Source organism: Drosophila serrata, unplaced genomic scaffold (assembly GCF_035046125.1).
Source record: "Drosophila serrata isolate PLE 108 unplaced genomic scaffold, ASM3504612v1 contig_275, whole genome shotgun sequence".
Classification (NCBI taxonomy): Eukaryota; Metazoa; Arthropoda; class Insecta; order Diptera; family Drosophilidae; genus Drosophila; species Drosophila serrata.
The window spans coordinates 1,370,463-1,396,953 of record NW_028257173.1 but is presented as its reverse complement, the minus strand read 5'-3'; the positions used below and the strand labels follow the sequence as shown (position 1 = coordinate 1,396,953).

Below are 26,491 nucleotides of genomic sequence, written 5' to 3'. Positions count from 1 at the left end.
CCTTTAATTGCTGTGAATGCGAATACTTAAAAGTTGTTGCGCCTTTTATGCGGTTTGCCGTCAAAGCGAAACTCAATTAAGCTGCACTCACCATCCATCCCCGCATAGCCAACCCCCTGATTTAAAACTGCTGATACGGCGACAAGGACATCAATGAGGAGCCTTTTGTCCTGGTTGCCCAGGAGTCAGCTACCGAATGCCTTTTCAAAGGCATTTTTAATTGAAATTATCCGATGGTACCTTTTGCCGCTTCTCTTCCCTCATCCTACCCTAAGTTTCCAGCTTAAATTTGCGTTTTTCTGCCTTGTTACCTTTGGCAGACTCTGATTGACATGTGAGCCAAAGACGAGTCCTGCTGCTGTGAAAGTTTTTCCCTTTCTGGTTTCAACTTGTTTACAGCTTTGTGTGCTAATAGCGTCCCTAAGTCGTCAACCGATATGCCATAAATCCATGTTAATAACGCCGTCTTAAAAGGGGGATCTTAAAGGCGGTTGTTGTCTCAATTTGCAAGACTAGTATGCACGGAGAAAAATAATGGTAATTAATATAAAAATTATAAGGAAAAGATAATGCTGTCTTAATTCCTCAATATATAGTTTTAAAATTAATCATTAATAGTTTTTAAAACCTATGAAAAATATGTTATTTTATATTTAAAATTGCTGATAGAACTCATTACTTTATTTCTGTGTAAGATCCTTCGTAAAAGAAAAGGGAGATTTCGAAACTCAAAGACATTTAAGTGGATTAAGCGACTTTCATGTTGTGTCCTCAGTCTTTGGGACATCAACCCAAATGAACGACGACAGTGAAACAATTCATGAGGCACGCCCGGTGCAAAGGACTTGAGCACGGCGAATGGCAAACGGCGAACGGCAGGATATAACATAAAAACCCGCAATATGCCTTGCCAGTTGCCACTCGAAATATGCAAATATAGTCCTTGTGCGTGGGCGTGGCTGCAGGGGCGTTGCAACAGGAGCAGCATCAGCAAACAATGAAAGTAAATGCCAAAACATTTTATTGATTATCAGGCGAAAAGGAAGCTTAAACAACACAGAGGACAGTGGTTTAGGGATATCCAATTTGGGGTTGTAGTTTAAAAAAAAAGTATACTTACTTTCATGAATTTAAGTATTTATTGGTAGAGGCATGAATATTTTCTATAGCATTTATTAGATCGAGTTGAATATAATCAGATAAGTATAAATACTAAAAATATAATATAAATATATAATACTTGTATTTATTATTATTATTTAAGTTTAAAACTAATTCTGTTCTCTAATATAATATATTTCGAAACCAAATAAAATAGTTAAAGTCCACTGTATTTCGTACTTCAGTTGCCATTAGTCGGCGCCGACAAGTGTGCTACACTTTTTTCCAGTTGTCTGACGACAACGACAATGGCAACTCGAAATGGAGTCGTGGGCGGAAAAGTGGAGTACGGATCCCCACAGATTGGTGGCATGGGTAAGAGCATTGAGCATTTTAATAACCTCAGTTGAGGGGGCGACCAAGCTAAGCTGGGAGCGGGAAACGAACGCCGGGCGGTCATAATTTATGCCACCCAGCAAAACTGCACAAAAAACAGGCATTGACAGTCGTCCTTCGTGGGCCGCCCGTTGAGCGATTTGTAATACAAAGTTCCCTTTCCAGGGATTGCGCTTTTTGCGCCTGTGGCATGGCCCAAAGGACCGCCTCCCTTTCGATGCGATTGATATACGAGCGAAAGTTTAAATTTCAACGATGGAGATACACAGAGAAAATAGAGGTTGAAATTTACCAGAAAGTTGAGCATAATCTATTGTATTAGTTTAAAGTTGTTTAGCAAGATGAGGTAACTTACTGAAATATAAATCTTAGATAAGTTTCTCGGCTTCAATGGGGCCAGTGCAAGAATAGGTTTAATAATATTGCAAGCACTTGATCCTTGTTGCCTATCTTGTTATTATATTTTAATTCTGTAAATGAAAAATCCTTTTATATATTCCGTATAGGAATATTTCCTGTGCAGCAACTTTAAAGGGAGAAAATCGAGAGCCATCTTACAGCCTCCGAAGTGGTCAGTCCGGCGTCATAATGCAATTGTATAATTTTCTTAAAAGCTCACTGTCGCCGACAATAAACGTAACAATACTACGCAATACTACATATTCTCGAGTGCACTTACGGCCATTCAGAGATCACAAAAGGCATTACAGAAATTAAAAATGACCCCAAATGGGCAATGAACTCAACCGAAAAGAACACATTTGGTCAGTAACAGAGGCCAGCAAACGAAAACAATCAGGCAAATGGTGTAAATGGGACATTTTAGCTAATTGAAATGAGTTCGCAATGCAAATACGAGTTTACTCGCAGAAGTAACTGAAATGCTTGCCAAAAAATAAATAGAAATAAAAGTGTGCAAATCCTTGGCAGCTCCGGGGAGTCACGTTTTCAGCCGATGGGGCTTAGCCCAAAGCTCCTTATTCCTTGCACGGCAGGACCACCTGTGGCTCTTCTGCTCGATGGGATGCCGTCGCTGCCATCACGTCTCAGGTGCGAAATGAAGATTTATAAAATGGCAAATTGATTTAACGTGCCAAGTGCTTCTTAATTCAACAACCAAGCCCGGCAAGTTGATAAAATTTTAATGCCTCCCTCAGGGGAGCAGAAACAGAAGCAGAAACCTTACCCTCGTGCTCATGTGGTTCAATTTCAACCCCCCAGAGGCCTCGTAATTGAGGGTTAAACTAGCGCTTTGTGGCTCATCAACAGGTAATTTCTGTGTCGGATTTTTATGACAACTTGCGGCTTGTTAGTTCGTATAAATAATGCATGAGCGCCAACTTTAACCTAACGAGCCCAGCTCGATTTTCCCCCATGGAAAAAAATGTACTGAAATTTGAATACTTGGCGGCATCACGTTTTCCGACTTTTCTTCTCGTTTCCCTTTCCTCTTTTGTTTGTGCCAATTGCGCGCATTTTCCGCATTTTTTATTATTTTTCCTCTTTATTGGTAATACAATACATTCAATTCTGTTTTTGGCTTTCCTTCAACAAACAGAGCGCGGAAAAAATTCAATTAAATGTAATCGCATCTATTTCCTTCTGCCTCCGTGACTGATTGTTCTAGGCTACGAATGCTGGAAAAAAATGGAAATTAAAATTAAATAAATAGCTCAATAAACAGGGTCTTTGAAAATAAATGCTAATTTCGCGCTTTTTCTCAAGTTTCCACTAAGAAATGTGGAGAGCCACTTTCTTTTTTATTTCCCTTCACGCATCTTAAGTGGGCAGAGGCACGTGCCAAACCAAATCCTTTTAATGTGTCGCCAAAGTTGGGAAACTCGATATGGGAAGTTGTCAAACAATAAAGGAAAATTTGCTGTTTATGGATTTTTAAAGGGCTTTTGGGAAAATCGAATAAGAAGGGATTGTATATTTGAAAAAAAAAAACTAAAGGTTAACACAAATATAGGAAAATGTAAAATATAAATTTACTATATATATATTATATAAATTTATATATATATACTATATAAATTTATTTGTTTATTTCCCATAAACATACAATAAATTAAATTCTATTTAATTCAATTATTCACCTATGATTTTCAAGAAAATCATAATAAACAATTAGGCAAAATTCTAAAACTCCAGTAAACCTCTCTGTCGGCAGATCAAATTACGTGGCCAGAAAACTTTTCAATTACCATCAGATTCAATTAATAATACAGCATCGCACTAACTACATTTAGCCATCCGGTCGCGTAACCAGCTTAAATGGGGAAAAAACGCTTTCAATTTAGCAAGGACGCTTTGAAATTCAATTAACCTCAAGTGGATGCCACAACGGCAGAGCATTCGCAATGATGAAGGCATAAAACAAAGGCAGACGCTCCTGCGGTGGCATTCACACCTCATCAATGTCAGGCTACAGGATGCAGGATACGGAATGGCATGGGTTGGGGTGGCTCTGGCGAAGGAACATCCCTTGACTTGAAATGTTTGCCAGCGTTTAGCCCAGTCGATATTGCTGCCAGAGGCTATCGATGGTATATTAAACTTTCACTGCCGGCGGCTTTTGGTGGAAAGTGCTCAGAACTCGGCCTGATTAAGAGCTGAGCAAACAAATCAGGAACCAGCCGAGCCGGATTGTTTGCTTAGCCAGTGTCTAAACACCGCTCTCGACTGTTTTTTAAACTGTTTGCCATGTGTATATCTGCATCGGTGGGAATCAACCCCTGGAACTTGTGTAATTAACATTTCAATCCTGCTCATCGAGAAAATGTATCTCTTGCGCTCCAATGCCTATCATCTACCATCCTCCGTTGTCCGCAGACTCCGGGACCAACGAGATAAATAAATAAATTGTCTTTCGGGGCAATTGTTGCTGCTCTTTCGTGTTGACATATGCAAATTTATCACCGCCCACCACAATTCACCAAAGTTTTTTGATTACTTTCGAGCATACGAAGGGAAGGCGGGTATATTCCAGGTTATTTGCCAACATGATGGCGGTTCTTGTACATGGTTCAATCCATCGATTGTTTGCTCCTTGCTGGTTTTATTACCTTTTAGTTGAAATGGAAAATAAATAAAACTTTAAGAACTTGAAAAACTCGATTTAAGCGTTAAAATAGTTCAATTTATAAATACATTCTTATAACTTCAAATAGAAATTTATATAATACACTTAAACCATATCTAACAATAAACCAAAAAAAAAATAATAATAATAATAAATAAGATTAAAAAAAGGTATATATAAATTTATTTATATATTTATAGACTTGCAAGGTATTATTCTTTTAGTCAGAAGCTTAAAAGGTATTGAAGTAGTAATTTCTGACTCTATAAAGTATATATATTATTGATCAGCATTAAAAGCCGAATCGATATAGCCATCTCCGGGGAAAAATAAAATTTTTAAAAATTTTTCCATTTTTTTTTTTGTACTTTATAAGGGGTTACATCGTTAAAATTGTCATTAATTAAATTATAAACTGAGCTTGCAGATTTGTTAACTTTATAAAAACTTGCATAGAAAAGCCTTCCGATTGGAAATTAATGCATTTTTGGCTTAGTTATGATTGATCGAAACTGCTAAGGTGTTCAAATTTGGTTTTCCGTAGTTAACTTTTCTGAAATTAACATCAACATTTGCCTAGCATAATTTTAAATATTTTACACAATATATAAACTGAACATTAGTTATCATTTAAACAAATAGCTTACTTTGTGTTTACTTTAATTTACTTTTCCTTATTTTTATAACAGAAAATAACACTTTTAAAAATCTTCTAAACCGTTCAAATATCGTAACTAATAATTTCCATTAAGAAAAGGTCCTTAAATATCCCACCATCCTTTCAATAACTAATGAATAATACATTTAAATGAGTTATAATATAATAAGTTATTTATTTTCTTATCAAAATCACATTTGTTTTCCAATTAAATTCAAAACAATACCACAATAAAAAAAATTGGCTAATCATAGGGTCTAGATCGATATGGATTGATATGATGTTGCTATGATATTCTTTAGGTTCATTGAGAGATATAATAGCAAGGGAGAGGCATTGAAGCCTCCTCCCAAGCGTTGGCGGATACCAGAATTACGGAATTCTTTGATATCGTGTCCAGGCCACCGATAACTGGATGCCACTCCTGTTGCTGGGGCCACATCTCCGCAAGCTCCGACGGCAGTGTTGCCACAGTGAACGTGCTCCAGGCCAGGGCATCTCTGTTCGCTTTGTGGGGATTCCCCTTTGTGATGCTTTTGCTACTGCTGTTGCTGCTACTTTTCCAGGACTTTCCACCTCCTCACGTCCGATTCCTGGGCGGCGATTGTGGTTTGTGTTTGGCGCCGGTGACGGAGAATTGGTATTTATAGCTGCCGCCACACGGACGAAGCTTTCCGGGAAACTCACCCCCATCGGATGAGGGAAAACTTTCGAGTTGAGTTTCCCAGCGCCAGAGTGTTGAGTTTCCCCCGCAAGCGAGTGGCAACAATTGTAGCGGCCTAATTGGGTGTATATAGATACATGTTACTGTGGCGCTTAGGTAAACACCATGTCCATGTACTTGTATATATACAAAATCCTGTAGCCTGTATGTGTTTGTGACCTTATGCACACAAGGACACCGGCGGAAAAGGAGGAGCCAGTACTCGACATAGCAATGGCCGCCATTTGGGTAAATTTTGCTGAGCTTCGCATAAAATTAAATGAAATTTAAATTATGCCCACTCCTTCTGCAAAATAATCCTTTCGAGCCTGCGAGTAAGTGATTAAAGCCATTAACGAAATTATCGGGATTATACAGATTTGTCCGCATCGAGATGCGGAAACAGGACTTCGCCACGGGTGTCGGCAAGACAATGCCGTTTCCGTAATCCAGGGGCTTCAATTAATGGAGTGTCGCCCAAAAAAATAAAGGGGTTGCTCTGATGGGAGCGGGAGAAGTCGCTGACACCCCAAAAGGGGTGGCTGACTGACAGAGTTTTTATTTCAATTCATTTGCTTCTTTTTTTAACAGTGCACACAGTCTACTGACGTCAATAGTCTCTATTTTTCCAGCCAGAAATAGTTTGCCCCGTCAAGGACGTTCGTTTTATGAGCTTTAAGCCATTTCTTCTTTTTTGCGACGTACAAATGATAAACTATTTTTAGAATATCGCATTTCTGTGCAGAAAAATGTACAAAATGTCATAGACGGAAATGAGCAAATGTTTCCAGAGTCACTAAAACCTATGAAAAATAAATAATGAATTTTTATTGAAGGACATAAACTTAGACAATTTATAATAAAATATTTTTAAATGTTAGATAGTAAATGGATATTTTAATATTAAATTATGTATTTATTTATTATTAAAATACATGCATAAATAAGTTAATAAAGTTCACAATAATCCCCCAAGATAATTGCACAAATTCTTTCAAAATAAATTCTAAAAGAAAGCAAAATAATAAGTAATGCTTACATATACTTACTTGTTAAGTAAAGATGGCTTTGAAAAATATACAAAATCATCAGTGAAATACAAATTTTTTGTAAATCACAATGAAAGGAATAAACAATCCGTACAAGAAGATCATCAAAAAGAATAAGCCTCCACAAAATGATATAAAAGGAGAAGAAAACTCCGTTGAAGAAGCACCAAAAGTTAGCAATGTGAGTAAGGTAACCGCCGAAGAAAACCTAAGATTACTTAAATCTAAAAAAGAGGAGTTAGTGAATAAACAAACGTACAATTTACCTGATTCAATAAGAGACAGTGGAGAAGCTGAGAAACAAGGATCCATAACTTTACCTGAGGAAGGTCACAATTTTGACAATGGCAATGAAGAGAAATTTAAATTCAAAGAAACCAAAGGTCTTACCCATATTGGATCGAGCTTAGATAGCTCTTTGGAATCTATTCCTACAGATTCAAGTGATAGTTCCGATTCAAGTGAGGACCTTCTAGACGATGAAAAAGATTACTTAAAGTCTAAAATGAAGAGGCATATGAATACCGCAGATGTGGAGGAAAAGTTTAGGAGGCATTTCCTAAAGAGTTTTCAAGGAATGCCAAGATTATCGCAAATCTCATTGACTGAACATTCAAGTAACGTAAAAGATGGTCAAGAAAAACTACAAAATATTCAAGAGCTGCACGATGAGGAGGAAAAGGGAACATCCTTGGAAACATCAAAAAATAAAACTGAAGAAAAAGAAATGGCATTGCCATCCAAAGTGAATATTGTTGACCATTTAAGTGAAGAACATGAAAGCTCAGAAGAACACTAAAAATTAAGAGAATATCATGAACATTTTTGAAAGCTATTGTATCAGGATATATTGTTCGCTTATCGTTATTGTTAATTTCCAAATTTAAAAAATCATGCATACATCTAAGACAGGTGCTAAAAAGCTTTTCCAGCAGAAGAATGATATATGTAAATGAATATTTTTCCAGGAAAATCCCTTTTTTCGTCTGATCATTGCCAAGCAACCGGAAGGGAGAAATGCCTGCCTGCCAAACATCCTGAGAAATTTTCGGACAACTTCATGACGCTAAATTAACTAGCAGACATTTCTATTAGCTCTGTGGAATGAATACCAAGGCAATTTACGCTTAATATATGCATGATGCTGTCCGCTTGATAACACTCGAAGTTTGGCACTGCCAGGGGATGAAGAGGGTCCAGGGGATGGGGATGTGTGGGTGTAGATGTGGGTGGTAGTTGGTGTGTGGCGGTCCTTACAGGTTGTTGGGACAACGGTGCCGCCCCCGTTTGTTGCTATCTATCCTTATCTAAGGACGGCACGTGGAAAAGTTCCGTTCGTTTAACTTTGGCATTCGGCTGAAAATGAATTTAATGACTTGGAAATGGCCACCGACTGATTTTGAATTTTAATACCAGGGAACGTCCTTTGAAGCGTGCAGCAAGTCACGAAATCATTACATTAAAACAATTTGATATAATAGAAATAAAACAGGTACTAAGATATTCATAATCATGGGTTTAAAACAGATTTACAAAGAAATAGGTTTCTACCTTTTTTGATAATATTTAAGTAAATAATTTATTAAATTCGAGAAATTATAACTGGTGTCCATCCTTTATATTTATGTCATCTAAATTATAACTAAAATATCTTCAGTTTTCCCATACAATCAAATCAACATGAAATCCGAAACACATCAAAATAATCGGCTAAAATCAATGGCTTCCCCTGGGAAGGTAATTTGTATACTGCTGTTTGTCGTACTCCCAGTGCAAAAAACGGAAGGGTATTTAATATCTTTTGCCAGGGAATATCTTATCCCCGGCAAAAATGCAACAGCCCGGCAAGCAGGAGATCTGGAATCTGAGGAAAACAATTGCAGGAGTCTGAGGGAACTCCCAAAGTACCTTTTCACACATGAGCGCGCCGGGCTCAGGACATTACAAAAAAAAGGGAAAACAGGAAACTAACTTTGAGATGACGATGCTTATATACCCTTACAGTTTATCGAATCAGAAATCTATAATAAGAAAGCTTAATACATTCCCATTTTTTTAATCTATATATATGGGAAAAATTTATATGACAATATTTTCGTTTAGAAATCCCATAACTAAGCCAAAATAAACATTAATTTTAATTCGGAAAGCTGTTCTATGTTAGTTTTTATTAGATTAATAAATCTACATACTCAATTTATAATTTTAAGATATTAAAATTTTTTCCAATTTCTGAGATTCCTATTTTAACGATTTTACCCCTTAAAAAATTATCAAAATTTAAAAAAAATAAATTTTAACCGAACATAGCTAGATTTGGCGTTTGATGCTGATCAAGAATATATATGATTTATAGGCTCGGAAATGATTCCTTCACTACGTTTTAACCCTCTGACTAAAGTTATAATACCCTGGAAAGGGTATAAAAATAGCAGACGTTTCTGTGGAGGAGGATATAGAACCCAAAGGATCAGCCTCAGCCTCCCCCAATTTCAGTTGTTGTAAATCACAAAGTGAAACCGAAACCGTTAACGTGTTGCGGTTACGCTCCTGACTTTGCTGTGTGGCACAAAAAAAATAGGAAAAAATAAAAAAAGAGGCAAAGAAAAAAAATCGTGAAATAGAAGAGAGAACTGAGGCAAGTCATTCCATTTGTGAGACTTTATTAAATGGGAACTGAGCGGGGGCAACGTCCTGCCTGTGTCCTGTCCTGGCTTTTTATTGTGATTTTTTCGCAAATGTTTAGAGGGGTCCTTGTGTGTGAGTTTATCAAACTCCTTACATTTGTTTTCCCGGCCAAACAGGGCCATCTCGCTTCCCCAAGCAAACTTTTTCTTATTTAATGATTGCTTTCACAGAGAGAAAGCTGAATCGATGGGGGGAAAGCGAGCTGGTTTCGCATTTCAACTTGAGAAATGTGAAATTGTTCCAGTTTCCTTATTTTTGCCCTTCCGAAGATTTGTCAAATCTTTGACACAATGATGCATAACGTTATCTGAGATTTGCCGGCTGAAAGAAAAAAAAGGAAAAAACAACAATAACAACAATCGACTTTGCGAATTAATCTTCTTAATGTTTGTGACTTGTAACCATGGGCACTAAGTAGGATGCTTAGACGCAGGGAATCACTTAATGCGATTGCCAAAGTGAAGAGTTTTGGGGGGAAAATTCTGTAAAATATTTTTGCTAATTGCTGGAACTCGTTAGAGATGCAGATGCACCTTTCCACTGGGTATCCCATGGTGCCTAAAGTGCACTAGATGGTCTCATAATCGCATCAGGTTCCGCACGATTTAACAGCAACGCAATTCGGACGAGACTCAGACCAATTCCAGACCGTTGGCAACGCAACCGATTGTCTGCTCTTGCATTTCCATCTAACGCTTGATTTTTACACTAAACAATATTTTTAGGTACAATTTTAGGATACAAGATACAAAATTAAATTCAAATTATATCAGATATATATATTTATTATAAGTAACTAGACAAAAACAGGCAAATCTATAAAGGTTCTTAAAAGAACTTACCCAAATACTTTTATACACTTTTATTATAGTAACAATTAATTAAAAAACATAATAGATTTTGAAATAATGTTAAAACCTTTCTATCTTTAATATTATATTATTTTTTATAAACATTTTTATTTCCTGTGCCCCGAACTTCATTTTATTTTGCTCAACACTTTTTTGGCCTCGCATTGATTGCTCCACAATTGCGCAATTTCGTTCACTAAAAGCATTTCAAAAATACAGCACAATACTGCTCAATGTAACGGGGAGGAGCAGGAGCAGGAGAAGGATCCTGAGCAGGACAAGGAGCAGGAGCAGGAGTGGCTTCTTGTGTGCCCGCTGCCATGACGCATAAGCTTCGATAAAAACTGTTGTTCGATAAGCATTTTGTTTGCAATGCGATGGGAGTTGTTATGGAGTCTGTGCCTCCAGACCCAAGTCATGAACTCTTGTGGTTATTCTGGGGACACGAGTCGTTTGAGGAAGCCATAACGAATCACTATTTAATGTGGAACTTGGTAAAGTTTCTTGGAATTGTTTGCCATTGTAAGGAAAGCCTGGGAGGAGAAGAAATCAATCATACGCAGCGTTGACATTTGCTAACTTGGAAATTATTTATATATTTAAAATATAGGAATTATAGTACATTAATAATTTTTTGTAATTCCAACTGCAAAGATAATTTATTTCAAACCCGATTTACTTTAAACCCCAAGCATCTCCTACGCCTTAGGTGCACTCATAAGTATGCTATAATTTGTGCGAAGTAAACTTCCTCTGCCGTTTGCTTGAATGTTCATCGGCTTAGTCACCTCTCCTTCCCCTGTCAACACTCCCTCACATCGGCAAATACACATGATATTCATTATGAACGGCTTAAGCGATTTCCCCAGGGCCGCACTAAGCCTCTTCCGCAGATATATATGTATATATATAAACACACATCGAGACACTCATGCATATGCACAGATATATTTCGAGTTTTTCGCATTTTATTTTTTTTCATGAAAGCTCTTTTGAATGGAATCCGATTTGACGAGAATACTCGTCAGCAAATTGGCAGCTCAACCAAAAAAATAATGAAAAGAAGTACGGGAAGCAGGAGATCCAATTCTCAACCTGATTGTTGGCCACATCAATCACAGCCGACCAGCCAGCCAACCGCCCCTTGTCATGTTTTACATGCTAGCAAAAAATAACCAGCGGAAAACATGGAAATAATAATTAAGGGACATAATTTTCGCCTTCCAAAAAATGGACAGCAAGCGTTCGCTGTGCTAATGAAAATAATCTGTCATCAAAGGCAAAAAGCCACCCCATTGTAAGCGAACAGGTGCTCCCGTATCCTGGCCACGCCCCCCCGATGTATATATATGATTACATTGGGCTGCCAACTATTAACTTAGCATAAATTGTGGGTGTACCTTTGGGGGGTGGAAGGGTTGAAGGGCAGGAAGGTCGAAAGGTCGGCAGGCGACTGCCGGACGGAAATTGCATTGCCGTCCGAAATCAGATAAGATTCACCGACGACAACGGTCTCTTCTTTCACCAGGATATGACATTAAAAGCGCATCACAGACGGAAGGAGAACAGAGCTAGGCATCAGCAGCGGAAACTGTTGCCGTAATTACATTCGAAGCGGGAAGGAAAAAAAGATTGAAATGGATATTGAATAAATACGAATTACTGTTACTCTATGTTTACCATTATAGGATAAAATAATTCATAAATATTAATAATAACGTGCTTTTATATACTCAAATCGAGAGTCGAATATAGACTTGATTACACACATATCATTTTGTCAGAAGACAAATCTCAAAGGTGTTTTTACAGTCTTTTTGTAATGAATAAAATAAATCTAAAATTGAGTTGTTTTTTTTTTTTTTTTTTTTTTTTATCCATTTTTTTTTGTAGTGTAGCAACTTATGCAATAGTGAGTTATGAATAAGTTTATGTATTTAGTATTTATAAAAATAGTATAAAATATTATTCAAATCCCTAAACGAAAACTACCCTAAGCTACACTATATCCTCTCATCCAATAAAGAGCTCATTGCTGGTCATTTGCGCTCTCCTTTGACCCCAAAGGCTCAGCTTTGATTCGGTCTTTGTTTGCGCCATTAAATTAAATATCCTCGCCCTGTCGCTCGACCTCTGACTGAGTTTGCTCATCTCGGCTGCCCAAAGACGACAATGCCGACAATTTCAGTCATTTCCTTAATAGAAATCTTATCTTTTGTGACGCCTTCGCCTTCGTGTGCCTAAGCCGGATATCGCACCTTTGACATCTGTCGTGTGAACGCCTGGTAGAGCAACTCGGTGCCAAACAGTCACAGAACACTTTTTGTCAGCTTTTTAGGAAAATTAGTATTTCCGTAGAATTGTATACTATAAAGGTAATAAGACAAAAATAGATTATATTTACAAACACCATGAACAACAACTGCTGCTGTACTCAAACGGAGGAGTGTAACCAGTGCCAGTCCGATGAAGACCAGAAGAAGGGTTCACTACTTCACATGGTTGTGGGTCCGTTTCCCGATGAGGTATTCATGAATATTTTGGATGGCATCATACTTTTATGGGGTGCCATCAAAATAAAGAACATGGGTAATGTGCAGAACTCGGGTAAGTGTATTCCATTATTTCAAAATCAAATAGATTTACAATTATAATCAATATAATAGGATAGATTAATAAAATCTCTATTTAAATTTTGTAGAACCTGTTACCAAGGAAAAATCCTGCCTTCCTCCACATTCTTCCTCTCCTCAATCGTCTTGCCCTCCTCTACCGTCTTGCACTCCAACGTATAGCTGCTCAACCTGCTCCTTGGGTCGGGTCAGCTCCTTTCACACTATATGTTGTTCGTCGTCTCCCAGCAAGCCGAATGACTGTAAAGAAAGGGATTCAACGGTGACCAGCAGTCCAAAGTCGGTGTGCTTTAAAGGTTCGAATCGTATAAGTGCCGCCGCAAATTGTCCTCGGCAGCTTTCTGCTCGTGTGGACTTTACACATCCGGCAGATGATATTCGCAAGCAACAGAGTGCCGGTGGTCCATCGATGAAGGAGCGATTGATGCAGGCTGAAATTGTCTGTTCCGCCGCCTGTGACGCTTTAAAAACTCGCCTTAAGCCCAAGAAGAGTCCAAGAAGTGAGTGCAAAGGTCAAAAATGGCTCTGGACCAAACTGATACGCACCAAGAACGGCTGTCAGGTGTATGAAGTATACAAGGACTCGAATGCCAATTGCTCGCCATCCAAAATCGGCTCTAAGACTCCGGCCATGGTCTTTTTGGTCTTGCGAAATGGGCATATCATGCCCTTTGAGTCGATTAAAACAGTATAAAGTCGATAATATTGATAAAATTATAAAAATTGTATCGTCTCTTAATATATTTAATCAACTCGGAAGCTTTTTCATGATTTAAACAACACATTTTTAAATTGAAATGGAATTACGATATTAGCAATAAATATCACAAGTTTTTGGCTAATATCAAAAAATTAGGCTACTCGTATACGCTTTTTAAGCATAATAAAGACAATTCCGGCACTTACAAACATATATGCGGATAGTATAACCACACACTCGATATCATTCCGGTTTCCTGGATTCAAAACCAAATTAACCAGCCCAGTGAGGAAGTTGGACAGCATAAAGTGCGTCAGACCATTCATGTTGAGGCTTTCAACAAAGGTGGGTAGGGATTGGCTGGTTACCTTGTCGCCATCTCCAATCAATTTCTGGTTACCAACTTGTTTAAGTTCAAAGAAAAATGCATATATAACAATCAAGCTCAAACAGATGCCGAATATCCAGATCACATAGCCAAAGCTGAAGGTTACACGAGCAATCCCTGTTAAGAAGGCGCTACTAAAAGCTAGTATCCAACAGAAAACTGCCGCAACTAGGAGTTTTTTCAACTTGCTGGCCAACTCTTGGTAACTAAGATGATCCTGGGCTGTGTACCACTTGGATAGGTAAATACTAAGCAAATAGAGAGCCACGCAGCCGTGTAGGGAGCTTAAACCTTCTCGATTGGCACTAAAGTAACCATCATGTGGGGCAGACGACATCACAAACTCGGAAAGGCCCAGCTGCAGCACAAGTTCGTGCAGGAAAAGCAAGCCTAAAAATAGACAAGTTATTAAATTTCCTCAAACAATTAATTAAGTACTTACCCAAAGCTAGAGGCAGGAGATGTTTATCCGACTTCACCAACAGAGTGTAGAAGCTGCCTATCAATTTGGTGAGGCCCAAGATAAAGAAAGCATTCAAATGCTTGCCATATTCTGTCTTATCCTGATGATAGTCAATCGCTGTGATGACAATGGTCCGGGCTAGGCCTAAGACCAGCAATGGAACCACCGATCTGGGTAGTTTTCTTAGATCAGCAAGACCCTTGGCACGATTTGAAACCAAACCCATGGTAACCACGAACATACCGATGCCCATGTCCATTGCACTGGCTCCAAACTTCCTGCTCTTGCGGTATTCAAGGGGACAAGAATAGAAATCCACGGCAAGAATGGCGGCACAGGTTCCATTATAAGCGGTGGCTCTCAGCAGAGTAAACACAATAGGCCGTTTACCGACCTCGTATTTGGCCTTCAGAGAAGAATCGCCGTCTGCATTTGCGTAAAGATAAACCAAAATAACTATGAAGACCACCAGGGAATAGGTGGTGTTATAGTCACTGCCGACGGTGATCAGAACCACAGTGGGTATGCCAATAAAGATGAACTCCAGCAGGAATCTTCGCGCGGAATGCTGTGGCAGGTGGCCGCAAAGTAGTCGCGAGAGGATGAAACCCAAAAATGAGGGCCATATTGCCAAGAAACTATAGACACTATTTGTGACGGACCACCAGGATTTCAGGTCCACGCTGGATTCGTCGGAGTCACTAGTAATAAGGGGATTAGGGATCTCCACTTCCATTTTTTTGGATCTGTCAATGGGTTATGTTTAGAGCAAAAATAACACTGGTTTCGAGTATAAAGTTACTTACTGCCCACGGAGGTGGAAGTTTTATTTTGCCTTCCCGTACTTGACGGATACAATGTTAAATTAATTCTGCCGGCAAACAAAAAAGTAAACAATATTAAAGGTACGACCGTGGCCGGATAGTTTATAAATATACCATGTGTCATAATCTAATGTATCACACGGTCACACTGCGCAAAGTACGTTATTTGCTTTCGTAAATAAAGAAATTGTAGAGCTTTAAACTCGTTAAATTTTAATATTCCAATTTAATTTCAATATCTATTTGTTAGCTGTGAATTTTCAATAATAAATTAAAAACATATTCTACAGGAATCTTACCAATTACTTTTAATAATACCGATTTATTTTGGATCTGGCAAAAAAGCAAAATAAATGCATTAAATCACAATTAGGGCAAGCTACTACAGTTCGTTGTGCTGCGGTGTTATGGATGGATTTTGGGGCTTTTCCTGAGGGAATTCATTGTGGGATCTAACTTCCTTGGCTGCCTCAGCGACGAGATGTACGAATTCATCCACATCGAAGCTATAGTTTGTGAACTTGGCGTGTGCCCCGCCCTCGGGATGATGTCCCTCATCCTGCGGAAGGACTAGATCCCGCTGCTCCCATGTGCGGTACCGAACGCCTCGCAGCCTAGCTAAATCCTTGTAGCAGTTCGGATCCTCACAATTGTACAGCTCAAAGATGCAGGCCCAGTTGGGCAGGAAGAGCAAGTGGGTCAGGCCAGCGCCATGCATGCCTATGAGTATGTCTGTGTTCCGGGTTATAGACAACTGATCTGTGAAAGAGAGCCTGCAAGGAAATACATTTTGTAGTAAAAGGTGAAAAATACAAGTATTGAATTACCTCTCGTAGGAAACGCGCTGCACGGAATAGTCTTCGTTATCCTCCAGACGACCCAGCAGCTCCTCTTCGTTGAGCACTTGCCTGTACTTGGTCCGACGCGATAGATAAGTAATACGGACTTTACGCTGAGGCGGCTGGTACGGAATCTGAAGACGGTGTAAGATGAACTCCGAAAAAGCTCGGAACAGTCCACTGTTTGAACAGCCTTGGATCTACAATGAATTACTAGTCAGATAAAGATTTAAAGCTCATCATCCCTTACTTACGATAGGCGTATTGTAAAACAATCCAAAGATCATCCTGGGCAACAGCGGAAGGACCACATTCTTGAAGCACACCCTCTTGCCTTCCACATCGCTCAGTGTCCATACCGGTCTCTGCGAGAAGGCCTTAAACGTGTCCTTAAACGGCGAATCATACGGATAGGTTTCCCAAATAAGGATCTGCACGTCGGTGTTGAAGGCCGCTGGATGCGATTGATTCACAAAGAGCGAGGCATACAGGTTGAAAAAGTCGCAGAAGTGATGGTACATGTTGTACGTGGCATCGATTTTCATAATGAAAGTGGGCGTATTCACAACGAGATCACAGAGCCCGCTCTCTAGTATTTGATGAGGTAAGACGTCTAAGTTGCGCAGCTCTGGACCCCAGGATTGCAGTGCTGATCCAATGTGATCCATTTCACCGGTGAGCCTGGTGCGATTCAATTCGCAGTGGGCCAGCAGTTGACCCGGTTTTAGAACATCCATGTGGTAACGGATGCGCTCTTCCCGCTGCGCCAAGTCCCTGAAGTCGAAGAGCAGGTGCCTGCCGCGACAGAAGCGCAGGTAGTGGGTGCACTCAAGCGATGAGTCGCCCAGATAGGTGGGCACACACTGCGGTGCCAGCTCAGACAACTGCTCCTGTATGTAGCCGAAGTCCGCCTGCTGGTAGAAGGTCTTCACCTGGGCCTCCTTGCTCCTGGCCCAGCCAGTGTGATCTCCAGGGCACTGTGGCGTCTGAAAGCGGCCATCCGACGTGCAATCTCGTTCGTGGCCCCAGCAGGCCGATGAGATGGTGGCCTTGCCAGTGAGATTCGATGGCAGCTGCTGCTTCAGCTTGGGAAACGTGTTAAGGTAGCGGATAAGGTGCTCGGACGGCAGGTTGGGCAAGGTCAACTCGCCTCCCAGGTGCTTGGCATCTTCCGGACGGTGAGCTTGGCTCGGGAACAGGGAGAGCAAAATCCCCGTGAGTATTAGAAGGATTGGCAGCATTTCAGTCGAGTTGTGTTTAAGTACTTCGTTGCAATACGCGATTTTCCCGGCGATTTCTCACGCTTTCACAGCCGCAGCGAGCGCAGCATCTTCAGGTGCATTTCACGGCCAGCGATGATGATCTCACCTTGCCTTAAGCGGCTGAAAGATGATTATGAGCGGAGTTAATGGTAATTGTCCATCTTAATTGTTTGCGAAGAACGCCGGAAAACCTGTCTCCGGCAGTGTGACCAAATCCACCTGTCGCATTAAGATCCCACACACTAGTTGGTGCGACATTTTCCAAACAGACGTACTGTGCTCTCTCTAATGAGTGAACAATTTTGTTTATCGAAAATGTAGACATTGAGAATGACTTTCAAATAATTTTCCAAGTATTATCTTATCTATAATTAAAAGCTAACATTGTGCCTTTTGCATTACGTTTATTTTCTTCTATTTAATTTTAATTCAAATTCGATTTGAACTGCGCGCGCATTTACTAGAGCTTTGTAAAAAATCCTGCCATTTAGGTCTTCCTCTCTGGTCACACTTCGCTGCAGAAAACAGCTGTTAGAAGCATTTGACTTTTTTTTGACTTTGGTACATTTTTCGTTGGGCGCAAAACTAAAGCGCAGAAAAAGTTAAGAATGCGGAATGTGCCGAAATCGTAAGTGGAGAATTATTGAAAACAGCACACAGACTTGCGGGAATAATCAATTGTCCCATTGGCAGACTCGGTCTCTCGGTCACAACACCAGGCGGCAGTTCTGGGGCCCCGGACAGCGGTCGCCACAACAGCTTGGAGGATATCAATCTGGACCAGTTCCTGAAGACGTCCAACTACGAGGACACAGTGAAGCAGTTGGACATCTACTATGGCATCGGTGAGGATGGGGGAGGATCGTTTTGAGGGCTTTATATAACCTTGGGCAGCCAATTGAGCACCAATTAATCGCTGTGGCGTCTGTCTATTAATAATCATCGCGAAATGTCGACGCCTGACGCTTGCGCTTGATTGTAAACAGATTCGTTTGTTTATTTGCATTGCCCATCGACACATTTTTGCCATTATGCGATAACCGGCAATTCTAACACTTTCCCCCAATCCCACACAGTCAAGCGACAGTTGTTGCGCTACCAGAGCCCCATAACTGGATTGTTCCCGGTGATGAGCACCGACCAGGTAGTAGGATCGGTGCGAGACAGTGTCTACTGTGCTTCCGCAGTGTGGAGCTTGTACCAGGCCTACAGACGCATCGACGACGACCGCGGCAAGTCCTATGAGCTGGGTCAGAGCACGGTGAAGTGTATGCGCGGCATCCTTGAGTGCTGGGTGAAGCAGGCGTCGCGCGTGGAGCTCTTCAAACAGCGCCAGTCCAACCAGCACGCCCTCCACAGCAAGTTCCAGTTGCACACCGGGGAGAAGATCTATCCGGATGAGTTTTACAACCATTTGCAGATCGACTGCGTGAGTTGAAGCTGATTATTGCATTGATTGAGTCAAGATTTTCATATATTTCCTTCCCTCAGGTATCTCTCTATCTGTTGTTCCTTGTCCAGATGATAACCTCTGGCCTGCAGATTATCTACACCCACGACGAGGTAGCCTTTGTCCAGAATCTGGTCTACTACGTGGAGCGTGCGTATCGAACGCCCGACTTTGGTATGTGGGAGCGTGGATCCAAGTACAACAATGGCACCCCCGAGATCCACGCCTCCTCCATTGGCATGGCCAAGTCCGCCTTGGAGGCCATCAACGGCTGCAACTTGTTCGGCGAGAAGGGAGCCTCGTGGAGCGTTGTTTATGTAGATATTGATGCCCACAACCGCAATCGTAGTATTTTCGAAACCATGCTGCCCAGAGAATCGAGCTCAAAGGTGAGTTAACTGACGGTTTCCCTTTGAAATTAAGATTAACTTAAATACGGTGACCTCTTATCTTCAGGGCGTAGATGCCTCACTGCTGCTTACGCTCTCCTTTCCGGCGTTTGCCTCGCACGAGGATCGGTTGGTGGAGCAGACCAAACAAAACGTTGTGAATCGTTTGCGTAGCAAAATGGGCTTCAAACGCTTCACCCGCGACGGTTTCCTTAGCAAAAATGAGGACAAAACCCGTCGCTACTATCACTCTGGGGAGCTAAAGGAATTCGAGGGCCTAGAATGCGAATGGCCGCTCTTCTTCATAGCCATGATCATCGATGGCGTCTTCAAGAACAACAACGAACAGATCGAGGAGTTTCAGAACGATCTTCGCCGCTGTTTACGCACTGATGCCAATGGAGACCCGGTGGTGACCATGTACTATGCACCAGACGGCGAAGGTTCCTACATGCGCGCCCCTTCGCAATCGCTGTTCCTCTGGGGGCAATCTTTCTTCATCATTGCCCAGCTGCTTACCGCCGGGCTGCTGCACATCAACGAATTGGATCCGATTCGTCGTTACCTGCCAAGTTATAATCGTCCCAGGAGGGCGGGTCGCTATTCGGCTTTCCAGGTGAGTTGGTTTCTAGAGATCTAAGGGGGTTTAGGCGCTATGAAATGAAAAATGTTATTTAAACTGAAATTCGAAGGAAAAGCTCTAAAGTTTGAAGTAATTTTAGTCATACTGAGAGCATTTTGGCTAAAACAGTCAACTATTTGCGTACGAGATCAGTTCCAACTTTTCCCAAATCTAAGAAGTTTGCAAAAATTAAATAGTAACTCATTTCATAGCGTCGGGGTTATGAAAGGGTTTCCAACTTGCCTAATTGGGGGTCTCCGCTGCTGATGACGCTTCTGCCGCTGATGATGATGAGTCTTGTGTGTCTGCCATGTGTGTCTGCGTTCGCTTCCAATTGGTATCCCTTACACATAAGTATTCTGTAGCCGTAGTACTCTGTCCGTATGGGTTAAGTGAATAATTGGCTCTTGATATTTAATTCTATCTACATTCTGTTCATTCTCTACTACCAACCACTACCACATTCTACTGCTACATCCATCTATCTACCCAAAATGACAAAACAAAACCCCAAATCGTTTACATATTAATTGGTTTCGTAACATAACAGGGCAAAGCTATTGATGAAAAACACAAAGTAAGTAGATGTTCTGCTTTACCAACAAAATTATTATCGATATATCTAAATTCAAAATTATATAGAAACTCGAAATTAAACCCACTCCCATGTGTATATAAATTAAATTATGCTTTTTAGACACAGACACTGCGCACCAAAAAAGATCACTTACTTAGTTAACTTTTTGTGGCTTGGCAAGACACAACACCACTGATCGAAGAGATGTAACTATGACACACACTCTTGATGATCAGTAAACACACACACACACCAACATTATATAGAAATGATTATTTGCTTATATTCTTAGTGATATTATTATTTCTGTTTTCCTCCCCTATGTTATTTGTATGTATATAGCGAGCAAATTCCTTTTTGGTATCTAAATCAAAAGTTTTCTCTTTACTCTTTTCGGTTTTCTTTCTTTTCTCTATATACACCTATCAATATACTGCATATTTTGTTTAAAAAAATCAACATAAACCTACACGCTCTATATAGGCTAAACCGGGCACTGTAAGTAATTTGGGTTTCTTTACGTGTATGTAGTTCTCAGTTTCTAACTATTAATGTACGTAACCAAAAGGCCATAGAACGATCAAGCTTGATTTGGCTTCAAATGTTGTCCTTACAAAGGTGTTAACACTGGGAATGTTGAAGTTCGAATTGGCCTAGAAATATCCCCAATAACGATCACACCTCCTTCAGTGCAACAAACATCCTTTACTAGAAGTGTTTGCTTTAAATTGATAAATGCCGAAAGACAGCAGCTTTGCTTGAGCCCTAACAGAACTACTAAATAATCAAATGCCATTGCTTAATATACATATTTTCCTCTGCTAAATAATCAACATTGTCCATAAAAAAAGAAACCACGCATTCCTCTTATATTGGATAACAAGAAGAAGGTAATTTGTGGTCTGGGCTGGGTTTTAAACTTCATTTAGAGTCAAGAATTGGCAAGATCAGAGTAAACCAAAAGAATTCCATGCTACAAAACAAACAATAATGCACTTAATCTAATGGTAAATCTATCCTAGGGATGTACATTAAGACTCCTATTCTAAATTTATAGCTAAATCTTTTCCAAATTCTGTTGTAACCTATTTCAAAATTCTAGTTTGACTTGATGCATAGTCAGATCTCTGTGTTTGTCTTAAATAACCCATGTTTGGCATGTTAATATTTATAATATTCTTGAGTTTTTCCCTTTATATATTCCTCTAAGATTCCACTTTATCTGAACTTATATGCTAGTATCCCCTTTCCAATCCGCTTCCCACATCCCTTATAATAATTCCACTTTTGTGTGTTTTTGCATTTTGGCATTTGGCTAGTGAAAATTTTCTTGTTATGTGATTAAATCCAAGAAACTTGAATTGGCCTCATGCATCCTAACATGTTTAATCCATCCGTAGGAAGTTGTTCTATTGGTAATCAAGCTTTCCTAATCCTTACAGGGCACTGCCACAGATCTTGTGGTACAGATCGTTCTGATTGCCGAGTCCATGCGACTGCAGGCTATGATGGCCACCTATGGCATTCAAACCCAGACACCACATGAGGTAAGTTGTATTCTCTAATGTAAGAAACATTGTAATAAACCTTTGTTTTTCCCAGGTGGAGCCTGTGCAAATCTGGAGCTCCACGGAGCTCATTAAAGTCTATCAACATTTGGGAGTCAATAACAAGGTTGGCCTCTCCGGTCGTCCTTCGAGACCTGTGGGATCGCTGGGCACCAGCAAGGTGTATCGCATCTGCGGCATGACCGTCCTTTGCTACCCACTTATCTTTGAGGTCTCAGACTTTTACCTCTACCGGGACATGGCTTTACTGATCGATGATATCAAGACGGAGCTGCAGTTCGTAGGCAAGTACTGGCGCTTGTCGGGCAGGCCCACAGTATGTCTGCTCATCCGGGAGGAGCACATGCGGGATCCGCAGTTCAAGGAGATGCTCGATCTGCTTGGCCATGCTTAAGAAGGGCTACTGTGATGGCATGAAGGTGCGCATCGGTCGCCTGCAGAATCTGATTAGCAGCTCCTGCATTGAGCATCTGGATTTCATGAACCAGAGCGATCTGACCGACAACGAGAACGCATTCTCGCAGATAAATCATGAGTATATCGGATACCAATCACTGACGGATGTGCCCAAAGCATTGACCTATGTAGAGGAGAAAGTTTCTGTGGCGGTTAGTATGTTCATTTTACCAAAAAAGGAGATTTTCCTTGAATACCTGTTTTGTATTTCAGCACTTCGATAAACAACCCACGCCGGATATCATAACTGCTTTGCGGAACACCGATTCCATCTACTGCCTGTGCCAGCTGTGGGGCATTCTCCTCAATCGAGAAGGTCCCCATTTCGAGGTGAATGGGCTGAATGTAAACACGGCTTTGACGCAACTCTACCATCGTGCTGGCTCCCTGCGCTACTGGCGTGCCGTCCGGTACTGCTCCTCGCTCCTCCATCACATTGTGGACTCAATCAGTCCATTTATTACCACGGTGCTGGTAAATGGCAAGGAACTCACCGTGGGCATCATTGGTCAGAAGGAGACGGTCTTTGACAAGCCCATGACGCCAGCTGAGATCCAGAACGTGATGTACACGAGTGTGCAGCCCTACGATGTTATCCAGGCAGTACTACAGCAGGAAGTGGTTCTATATTGTGGTCGCTTAATAGCCACCAATCCATCCATGTTCCGCGGCATACTGAAAATTCGCATTGGCTGGGTCCTGGAGGCCATGAGGATCTATCTGCAGATTTCAGGACAGCAAAGCATCGACGTGGATAATCTCTCGCCCTTCCAGGTCCGCATTCTTCTGCAGAAAGTTCTTACCGTCAGCGAGTGGGCGACAGAAGAGAAGTAATTACAAAATTAATGTATTATTTTAAGATTCTATATAATATAATTCTTTCATAATAGACTTACCACCCTGCAACGCCGCCAACTGGAGGGCTGCCTGTGTCGTGTGCCTAAACACTTCTATAACAAGATCTGGGAGATCCTCCAGCGTACTCCTCAGGGCATTTTGACCCAGGGCCATCACCTGCCTGCTACGCCCACATTGACCAATATGAGCCGTGGCGAGTTGACCTTTAACCTGCTCGTCGAGGAGACGCTGATTTGCATTGACCGTCCGGAAAGGCGTCAGATAACCGTGGAGCTGCTCTGTATAGTGGCCACCATTCTAAATCGGTAAGAGATTAGTATATGAATATATATAAATATACTAGACTTTATATTTAATTATTTACAGCAATCCTGAGCTGCACTTCAAGCAAGCCCTTGACTTGGACGGCATTTTGGCAGAGGCCTTTGCCATGTACTGCAAGGATAACAATATACAGCACCCACCTCAGCCCCAGCCGCAGCAGACCAAGAATGAGGATCTCAAGGCATTCTACTCACTGCCCTATTCTGAGACCACTGGGTATTTGGCACGCGCCGCCGTCAACAAGGTTCTGCAGGGCGGCATTTTCTCCACCTCCGAGGAGGATGTCCAGCTCGACGGCGATCATTTGCACGACGACAACTGCAAGGTGTCCTAAGCACAAGAGGGTGGTACGCGACATTAGCTTATGTATATAGCACAGTTTGGCATATCTTCGTGACACTGACCCCACCACAACCACTAGCTCGAATTTTGTGGCTATTTTATTCTGTTATTCTTATTTAATTCGTCTCTCTCTCTGTGTCCTTCGCTCGCTTAGTTCTTAATTAAATGTTATGTATATTTTTGTTGCAATAATCGAAGGTGTTACATGTGCCGAGTGTTTGATTAGTTAATAGGTCAATAGCATTTCGGGGGATGGAAACCAAAGCAAATAAGTGAGCCCTAACCTTGCCTAATGCAAGCCGTATTGATTGCACCCCGGCTTATGTCACCCTTGCCCTCGTTGGCTATAAAAGCTCTTGGCCGTTTCTCCACTCGGTTTACTTGACGAACAGTCGTCGTCGGACTTGTACAACATGCGGGCTCCTGAGTGGATGACCAATGAGATGGCGCGCCTTACCTCCCGATTGGAACGTTACAAGCCAGCGGGCAGTGGCTACAATCGCATCCAATCGATTCGGCTGTCCAAGAGCGTTATGCAGATGCTGAACAATCCAATGCCAGTGGCTCCAACTAACGCGGCCAACGCTACCACCGTAAGGACGCAACAGCTGGAGAGCTCCTTCACAACGCCACACCGGCGGCGGGGTGTCCTTAGCCGCAACGAATCGCAATGGGAGGAGGTGTATCCTGTCGTAAATGTTAGTCGTCAACAGAGCAGCGATAGTGCCAGCAGTCGGGATAGTGAATTCCAGTTCACACACTATCGGAATTGTGCCACGAGGATTCCGTGATTAATTATATACATATTGGAATAAATTATATATTTTGCAATATTTGTAAATTTCTGTGTTAAGTAACTAATAAACCAAGATTAAAAGTCTTCAACTTATTTATTACAATAAATTTCGATTCTTTATTTTAGTTCGTATGTAAGTTCCACGTAGTTAAGCTTATTTTGGAAAATTAAACGCTAAAAAATAGGTACAATCTATAGATATATATGTATATATACGTTTTAGGTTGTTCGTTTCTTGGTATAAAAATTCATTTGTTTATAATTTGATTTTTCGTTTCGATATACATATATAAAATAGCACATACAGATTTAGTTGGCGTGTATTAGTAAGTTTACGAGATTGCCTATGGGAGATATTTGTGTACAAAGCCTACGCTCAGAGAAGCATTAACATTTTTAATTTTGATATGAATTCGCCTAGATAATGTTCGCTTAAGCAAATGATATTTGCATTCAATACAAAAATATGTCACGTGATGATATGCCTATAACTAAAGTCAACGCTCTATATATACGCACGATCTAGAGTTTTATAACAAACAATTTAACATATACAATAATATCCTTAATCCGTTTTGTAAAGGGCACACACAGGCAAATATAGAAATGTATGCACGATTCGAAGCAGTTTTGATTAATATTATTACATGATATTATTCGTTCGTATAAATATAAAACATTGATTACCTAAGGTGTTATTTAGTAATTACCTATTAGCTCTGGATGCTTCAATTTAGGTTAGTTATATATATAAGGTTTTTGTAAAATGCTAATTTCCCTGAATATGAGTTTTCATCATCATTATTATTATTATTATTAGTTTTTCCATCTTAAATAATAGCTTAAATATATTATTTGCTTTCGTTAGGCAATTAATTACATGTACAATTCACTAGTATTTTCATTTGTTTAAACTAACAAACAGCAACACTTTTCGCTTACTCAGGACTAAATTACTTAATTACTTTGCTGCTTACAGACTAGGTACACGTACGTACATAATAAATGTATGCAAAATAGTTGGTGTACAGTATTATCTGACTCTTGCGGTCTCATCATCACACACCGGGCAGTACTTTTGACAAAAAATCGAACGAACTGTGTAAACTGTATAAATATGGGTGATGTGTTTGCTTTGTGTGTTTGATTTGTTGTGTTCTCTTCTCCGACATACATATAAAAATGTTAAAAAAAGACTATGAAACCTACGACAACGCAATACGTACTAAATACGTAAACAAATTCTACATTTCCTAAGTATTAAGGTTAGCCCTATGTTATTGTGGCTGCAGCTGCTCGGGCCGGCGCACACTCATTCGGCTGGGTATTGAGTCGGTATCACCGTCATCGTCCACATACTCCTCCTTGGGACGGGTCCACTTAATCAGAGTCTCAGGCGATCGATACAGGAAGAGTAATTTGGCAAACAGATCTTCCTCCAGTGCAAATTCCAGGGCCTCGCGTACCTA

General features: G+C 40.6%; 7 protein-coding genes across 16 annotated transcripts in view; 3 read left to right on the top strand and 4 right to left on the bottom strand.

Moving 5' to 3' along the window:
- Positions 1-5,391: 5,391 nt before the first annotated feature.
- Positions 5,392-8,146, bottom strand: LOC147643390 (uncharacterized). Its single transcript, XM_086835026.1, has one exon. The coding sequence runs from the start codon at positions 5,931-5,933 to the stop codon at positions 5,613-5,615; it is 321 nt and encodes a 106-aa protein (XP_086691152.1). The 5' UTR covers positions 5,934-8,146; the 3' UTR covers positions 5,392-5,612.
- A 4,654-nt stretch (positions 8,147-12,800) lies between these two features.
- Positions 12,801-13,923, top strand: LOC110180497 (uncharacterized). Its single transcript, XM_020948177.2, has 2 exons — positions 12,801-13,138; positions 13,233-13,923. The coding sequence occupies exons 1-2, from the start codon at positions 12,943-12,945 to the stop codon at positions 13,856-13,858; spliced, it is 822 nt and encodes a 273-aa protein (XP_020803836.2). The 5' UTR covers positions 12,801-12,942; the 3' UTR covers positions 13,859-13,923.
- PIG-Wa (Phosphatidylinositol glycan anchor biosynthesis class W a) lies at positions 13,888-15,656 on the bottom strand. The gene is made up of 3 exons (XM_020948176.2): positions 15,522-15,656; positions 14,695-15,461; positions 13,888-14,642 (listed from the first exon to the last, which is right to left on the bottom strand). The coding sequence occupies exons 2-3, from the start codon at positions 15,449-15,451 to the stop codon at positions 14,017-14,019; spliced, it is 1,383 nt and encodes a 460-aa protein (XP_020803835.2). The 5' UTR covers positions 15,452-15,461; positions 15,522-15,656; the 3' UTR covers positions 13,888-14,016.
- Positions 15,657-15,841: 185 nt separating this feature from the next.
- Eogt (EGF-domain O-GlcNAc transferase) lies at positions 15,842-17,877 on the bottom strand. The gene is made up of 3 exons (XM_020953610.2): positions 16,633-17,877; positions 16,367-16,578; positions 15,842-16,312 (listed from the first exon to the last, which is right to left on the bottom strand). Exons 1-3 carry the CDS (start codon positions 17,617-17,619, stop codon positions 15,922-15,924), a joined length of 1,590 nt encoding a protein of 529 aa, XP_020809269.2. The 5' UTR covers positions 17,620-17,877; the 3' UTR covers positions 15,842-15,921.
- A 250-nt stretch (positions 17,878-18,127) lies between these two features.
- On the top strand, positions 18,128-25,129 carry LOC110184979 (putative phosphorylase b kinase regulatory subunit beta). Its single transcript, XM_086835023.1, is given in 12 exon segments — positions 18,128-18,268; positions 18,334-18,485; positions 18,717-19,069; positions 19,132-19,479; positions 19,547-20,095; positions 20,652-20,678; positions 22,121-22,225; positions 22,281-22,625; positions 22,627-22,854; positions 22,916-23,532; positions 23,593-23,865; positions 23,927-25,129. Coding segments are annotated over 12 exon segments (3,309 nt in total). The 5' UTR covers positions 18,128-18,248; the 3' UTR covers positions 24,219-25,129.
- LOC110184980 (uncharacterized) lies at positions 24,640-25,129 on the top strand. The gene has a single exon (XM_020953630.2). It carries the CDS (start codon positions 24,640-24,642, stop codon positions 25,015-25,017), a length of 378 nt encoding a protein of 125 aa, XP_020809289.2. The 3' UTR covers positions 25,018-25,129.
- Positions 25,113-26,491, bottom strand: part of Piezo (piezo type mechanosensitive ion channel component) — a 32,921-nt gene continuing 31,542 nt past the window's right edge. For all 10 annotated transcript variants that reach the window (XM_086835013.1, XM_086835014.1, XM_086835016.1 and 7 more), the window contains one exon: positions 25,113-26,488. In XM_086835013.1, coding sequence (XP_086691139.1) covers positions 26,300-26,488 — 189 coding nt within the window. In that variant the 3' untranslated portion in view covers positions 25,113-26,299. The remainder of the gene's footprint in view (positions 26,489-26,491) is intronic.